Here is a 7,336-nt window from a genome sequence, read left to right as displayed (position 1 = left end):
CATCAATATTGAAAACATATAGGATAAACAGCCTTCGATAAAGACAGAGTGAAAACACGCTTTTCAACATTTCTGTAAAATGTTACACTTTTGATAAAAACAACATTCGATTCAAATGATGTTGATCAGGAAAATGAAATGATAATACAATATTTGGAAATGTATATGTTTTTATTAGTTATTTTTTAGATTGAAGTTGAATGAGCAGCACCTGGCACATGGCAAAATGCCATAATACATCTTTAACCAAAGCTTTTAAAATGTAAAAAGCAACAACTTCATTGAAGAAGCCCATATCATTGTATTCATAATAAATAACAATACCGGTACATGATTATACATGAAAAAACATCAAATTTGGAATTAGTATTTGTCCAAATTTAGACAAAATACTGGACCCAATAGATTCCTCTGCAATTCAGAGACCCTATAAAAAGAAAGATATTAATTCCAAAATGACATTAACTATTATCCTTGCATTAAGATGGACTCAATTCAACTCATTGAGTGATTTGTTGATGACATCTTTGCATTTTAGCTCATTTTAAGAGTGTCATAGCAAAGGCTCTGAATACTTATATACATGAGGTATTTACTGAAATTCCCCAAATGTGTTTTCGCTTTGTCATTCTATTGTGGATTGATGGCTAATTCTTTTAATTTAATCCATTTTAATTACATGTTAAAATAGAGTCTGTGACACAACAATATGTGGAACAAGTGATGGGGTCTGATTACTTTCCGAAGGCACTGTAGCTACTGTGTTTACCTCTTAAGGCCAATGCACACGGCGTGCGATTTTGTCGCACGACAACATTCGATTCTCAATTCACACCACCGAAGTATGTGGGTGTGAATGGAGAATCGAATGTTGTCGTGCGACAAAATCGCATCCCACGCCGTGTGCATTGTCTCATTCAAAACAATGGAATCGAATTTGCGGTGCGACAAAATCTCTAAATAAAGATATGAGACTCCATTATCTACTTCGGCAGCAATTAGAATGCTCTTTAGCAGAAGGAGCTAATTATGTCTCCAGTGGTAGACCTGTGGTGGATCGCTGGTGGCAGCAGGGTGGCTCACAAATGACTGTAGATGTATGTGGGGGTGACCGTGTCTCAGGAGGTAGAGCCGCCGTGTATTGATCGCAAGGTTGGCAGATCGGTGGTTTGAGCCCCGGCTGGCCACATGTCGAAGTGTCCTTAGGCAAGACACTGAACCCCAAATTGCTCCCAATGAGCGGGCCGGTGCCTTGAATGGTAGCTTCAATTCAACTTTATTCGCCATGTGCAGTGCACTAGGAACATGACTTGGTATTCTACCATGCTGAACAAGCTACGGTACATACAACAGCAAGACGACAATACAGGGGCGGCTGTGGCGCAGGAGGTAGAGCTGCCATCTAATGATCGCAAGGTTGGCAGATCGGCGGTTCGAGCCCTAGCTGGCCACATGTTGAAGTGTCCTTGGGCAAGAGGTAGAGCTGCCATCTAATGATGTCTAAACATGTCGAAGTGTCCTTGGGCAAGACACTGAACCCCAAATTGCTCCCAGTGTGCGGGCTGGCGCCTTGCATGGTAGCTTGCCGCCATTGGTGTGTGAATAGGTGAATGAGAGGCCGTTGTAAAGCGCTTTGGATAAAGCCGCTATATAAGTGCAGTCCATATACCATTCCATTATGTATGTATCTTTGTAAAGTGGCATGATTCATCATTTTGATCATTGTTCAAATACAATAGATATGATAAAGTTTATACAGCATTTAGATCTTAGAAAATATTGAATAGTGACATACTGTAGTCCAAATCTGACTGATTGGTGTGAGTGATCTGAAGCGGGAGCTATGCTGTAGCACAGAGCTGTGTAGTGATGTATCTAGTGCCTATATCTACCAGCCTTGATATTCTGGATGCCTCTGGGTTCGATTGAAGAGTTTTCAAAAAGAGGGAGGAATAACATTCTAGCCTAAAATCTTTTTGATCATCTGCTCTGGCCGTTGAGTATTCTGTTGATGAGGACCTGAAGGTTCTGCGTTAACTTGCTCTAATGTGTGGGCCTCTCTCTCTCTGAAGAACACTGAATGTTTTCAGATGACCTTCTTCCACAGCGTTTCGCTAATGCAGCAATCTGCTACATACTGATTATCCTGTTACACAGCAGAATACCCGCGCCCCCTCCCCCCCTTCCCCAACACGCACGCACGCACGCACGCACGCAAACACACACACACACACACGCACACGCACACGCACACACACACACACACACACACACACACATCAGCACAATTCTCTTCAACACCCCAAACCCATATGTAGTATCTAGCAGAACTGCCTCACAACTGCATTCAAACAAACAAAGAAAACACAGTACGCCGCAGCAACGCTCCCACTGTGCACCATCACATACCAGCACAGTCCAATATTGCAGACGAAGCAACCCCTGTGAGTCCTGCCGAGCGTAATACATGAGAGGGAACAATCTCTCAGCATTGGGGAGGGACGGCGTCTCTGTTGCAGTATACAGCAGGTGTTTACACAACCATGACAATCAGTCATCGTGACAGGACCTGAACCAAAGCTACACCAGGGGAACTGTAAGCCACAGATACATATCTGCATACAGTATATCAGTGCATTTGTAGGACTTGTTTGACAGTGCTGGGACTCCTGCATCATGGAGATACACACAGATGGTTGTCTTGTTCTATTGCACGTTCAATACATTGACAACAGCTGTTGCCGCTGTATAGATTCCTCAGTATTCAAAGCCCAGAGATACAGGGCAGAATGGAGGGTTTTGCTATTGGCTTCAGTGTCTTTCTTTTGAAGAGTAAACCAGATTGCGTCTCATCAAGTATTGTCTGTCAAATGGCTTGCTGAGGAGAAACATCAATACCACCACTTTGGTCAAATGATCAACCAGAGAAACCCATACATGAGAAAACCAGTTTGTGTTGTGTTGCGTGTGTGTGTGTGTGTATGTGTGTGTGTGTGTGTGTGTGTGTGTGTGTGTGACACACTGAGAGGCAGTGTAGCGTACACACTCACAGCTGCTCCGGCCAGACGCACATGCCATCTCACACAGAGATACACATAACAGACAGACAGACAGACAGACGCATGCATGCACACATGCACACATGCACACACGCACACACACACACACACACACACACACACACACACACACACACACGCACACACACACACACACACACACACACACACACACGCACAGACACACACACACACACACACACAAATAAGCCCAAATACGTGCATACACTCGCACATGTCAACACACATGCAAGGCCCAGGTGGTGTAAAGGCACAGTCCTGCAGCAGCATGCTGCTCTATTTAAAATCCGGTGTAACACATGTGCTGCTCTGCCGCCCTTGAAGGAACGTGTTCTACCACCCCTGCTTCTCTCTGCCTCTGATTCAGCATGTCTCTCTGTATTCTCACGCTTTTTTCTCCTCTGTCTACACATACATTTAACCCTTTTTTCTCTCATTCTCTCGTCTCTAGTGTTCCCCATCCCTTCATCCCTCCATCCCTCCACCCTGTGCTCTCTCCTCCCGTTTCTCTCGGAGCCTCTGCACTCACCGGTTCAGTAGGTGGTTGCTGTGGTAACCGGGCCATGGAGAGTGGGAGTGGGGGGGGAGGTGGGGCTAATTTTAAAGACACCATCAGGGTCTCCTTTGACACTGTGCTGTGAAAAAAAACTGAGAGAGAGAGAGAGAGAGAGAGAGAGAGAGAGAGAGAGAGAGAGAGAGAGAGAGAGAGAGAGAGAGAGAGAGAGAGAGAGAGAGAGAGAGAGTGAGAGTGAGAGTGAGAGTGAGATGTGAGGTAGATGAGAAATTACACATGTTTAGCAGTGCAATGGGATAGGGCATCTGCTGAATAACTCTGCAGGTTAGTGGTCCAAATGAAGTGCAGACACTCAATCAATGTCCTATTGAACACTTCACCATCAGTCAAACTGATAATATGTGATACATAATCAATGAAACAGAGAGAGAGAGAGAGAGAGAGAGATAGGGCAAGAGAAAGGGAGGACCACTAGTGTGTTGCAGCGCTGTGCATGTTTAAGCATCGCTAATGGAATTTGTTTCACCACTAACGCTAGTCCTGCAGATTGCAGATTAAAGTTTAGGACTGGCTGTGGGATTATATGGTCTATTCTACTTGATGAGATATTAGGACTGATTAAATCTCTTCCATTGTATCCCCGTTTTCTTTGTTTGTCACACCACACACACCCGTTCAGGGAGGTCTCCTCCACACACTCACTAGTATGGTATCAGAGGCAGACTTGAACATTCTGTTCCTCATGTTCTTGGGCTGCAGTCATTCATTTAGTCTCTCAAATCCCTACTCTTCGTCTAATCGACCAAGCCATACATAATCAAAATCCTTGTGTGGGGAGGAACGTATGATGGCTATTGTGGCTATTCTGGCTTTCAGACCATGTCTGAAATGTGTGCGTGGTGATGCTGTGGATACGGGTTGATTGAAGAGGTGTGGGATTTCACTTTCAGCTCATTCCTCAGGGAGTGGAGAGGCAGGGAGTGGAGAGAGAAGGCTTCCGTGTGCTCTGTCTGTCTGCTGTTGAAAAATGAATGGAGCCGCTTTGCTTGATAGGAGACAAGAGAGTTGAGCTCAGAGGGTTACACTGCAGAGATCCTCATCATTCATTAACCACTGCATTGACTGTGTGTCTCTCTCTCTCTCTCCCCATTCCCCATTCTTCCTCTGTGTGACACACACACACACACACGCACGCACATGCACACACACACACACACACACACACACACACACACGCACGCACACACACACACACACACACACACACACACACACACACACACATACGCGCTCACACACACACACACACACACACACACACACACACACAGACAGACACACACATATGCACACACACACACACACAGACAGACAGACAGACAGACGCATGCGTGTGTACAGTAAGTGTGTATATGTGAATGGTGTTAATGGGATAATTTCTTCTGATGAGCTCTCCTGTTCCACCTGAACCCTCTCATGCGTGGTGAGCTCACGTGAGCATGCTATTTAGAGCGCATCAACTCCACCCCTTCATAGCACTGCATACTGCTGCAGCAGATGAGAGATAAACACACACACATACACACACACACACACACACACACACACACACACAGACTACACACATCTGATGAAATGTGTCATGGTTCTGAGAGCTACTTTTGTCTACCTTGATGTAAAGTGGTCGGGCTAACTATGCCCCTCATTGGGACCAAATGATGACAAATGAATGAATATGAATATAACTCATGCTTGACAAAAACCAAAGCTGTGGCGTCAATGAATCGTATCAGACAAGCAGTATTTGTTATTAATTATTTACAACCAATATTCTTTGCTACACTCTGTCAAGTCTTACAAGGAAATAGTTTACTCCATTTCTTCTCTAACTTCTCTAATCTTGTCTTTTGTCTCCCCATCACCTCCAATCCCCCTACCCCCTCTCTCTCTCTTCCTCTCTGCAGGATCCTGCTGACAGTAGTAGTGATCTTCCGTATTCTGATAGTCGGTATAGTGGGTGAAAAGGTTTATGAGGACGAGCAGATTATGTTCATCTGCAACACCATGCAGCCAGGCTGCAACCAGGCCTGTTACGACAAGGCCTTCCCCATCTCCCACATCCGCTACTGGGTCTTCCAGATCATCCTGGTCTGCACGCCCAGCCTCTGCTTCATCACCTACTCCGTGCACCAGTCCGCCAAGCAGCGTGAACGCAGTTACTCCTTCCTCCACCCTTACATGGATCACCACGGAGGCCACGGTCACCACGGTCGCAGCGACCACCACGCCCGCAAGCTCCGCAACATCAACGGCATCCTGGTGCAGAACCCCGACAGTGGCAAAGAGGAGCAGGACTGCCTGGAGGTCAAGGATATCCCCAACGTGCCCCGCGGCCTCACGCACGCCAAGAGCGCCAAGGTGCGGCGGCAGGAGGGCATCTCCCGCTTCTACGTCATCCAGGTGGTGTTCCGGAACGCCCTGGAGATCGGCTTCCTGGCCGGCCAGTACTTCCTGTATGGTTTCAACGTGCCGGGGATGTACGAGTGCGACCGCTACCCCTGTGTGAAAGAGGTCGAGTGCTACGTGTCACGGCCTACAGAGAAGACAGTGTTCTTGGTCTTTATGTTCGCGGTGAGCGGCATCTGTGTGCTGCTCAACCTGGCCGAGCTCAACCACCTGGGCTGGAGGAAAATAAAGACAGCCATCCGTGGGGTGCAGGCCCGCAGGAAGTCCATCTGTGAGGTGCGCAAGAAGGATGTGTCGCACTTGTCCCAGGCCCCCAACCTGGGCAGGACTCAGTCCAGTGAATCAGCCTACGTCTGACAGACAGGCGTCCTCCACATACCTCTAGACCCTAGGCCTTTCCCTGTGCAGGACGTAGACTCAACCCAGCCTCCCACCCCCACCCCCACACCCACCCAGCCCCCCCTCATCCATCCTACGGGGCACTAACTCTATACTGCGACATTATTACGGAGCCCACAGGGACTCCTTGTGGCCACGGTGGAGGATTATGGGAGAGTTTCGCTTTTTTTGTCTCAACGAGTGAAGAAAAAGTGGCTCTTTAGAAAAAGAAGAGGGGGGAGTGTGCTGTAATTATTGCTAGAAGTGAACTGATGTGTTCTGAATCCTAGGTGACTCTAGGTGCCTTCCAAGAGAACACACAGGCATAAAGAGTAGATATGTAATTATGAATATGAAATAATGTAAGGATAGTTCTATTTAAGAAATAAGTTTCACCTAAAATCTCGGATCCTTTCCCTTTGCTAAAGGTCAAAAGTAATCCCTTAATTTTCCAAGTATGTATGCATAGGCATGTGCAGTTTTGAAGTGTGTGTGTGTGTGTGTGTGTGTGTGTGTGTGTATTGGGGGGTCTACAGGGTCCGTGGAGCTCTCACTGTTAATCTCACCCTTCGCCGCAGTACGTATGGAAATAATATACTATATTTAGAAAGAACAAATATATACCGTGGCCCCCCCCAGTTCAAAAAGGATTCAGGTGCCCTTGTGTGTATGCACACATCCAGTACATGTAGGAGATAAGCTAGCATGTGTCCTTAGTTCTGCAGAGTCCGAGGGAGGGACTGCTGAAGTGAGGGAATGAGAACGTTCTTTCTGTTTGTTCCTTCCCTGCGACAGCTCCACTCTGAGGAGGAGCCGAGCAGGGAAGAAGCACCTTTTATCATCCCCTCTATCATCCCCTCTTACCCCTCAGCACAACCTGGAAGCCCTGTCCTCCTTC

General features: G+C 46.8%; 1 protein-coding gene across 1 annotated transcript in view; it reads left to right on the top strand.

Moving 5' to 3' along the window:
* LOC308174749 (gap junction delta-2 protein-like) overlaps positions 1 to 6,417 on the top strand; it is a gene marked incomplete at both ends in the record, with an annotated part of 14,392 nt that extends 7,975 nt beyond the window's left edge. Inside the window, one exon of the mRNA XM_080549847.1 lies at positions 5,559 to 6,417. Within this exon, the coding sequence (XP_080405973.1) occupies positions 5,559 to 6,417 (859 nt within the window). The remainder of the gene's footprint in view (positions 1 to 5,558) is intronic.
* Positions 6,418 to 7,336: the final 919 nt, after the last annotated feature.

The sequence above is a fragment of the Nansenia antarctica genome (genome assembly GCF_963989245.1).
Source record: "Nansenia antarctica genome assembly, chromosome: 20".
NCBI lineage: Eukaryota > Metazoa > Chordata > Actinopteri > Argentiniformes > Microstomatidae > Nansenia > Nansenia antarctica.
This window is presented reverse-complemented; position numbering and strand designations above follow the sequence as displayed.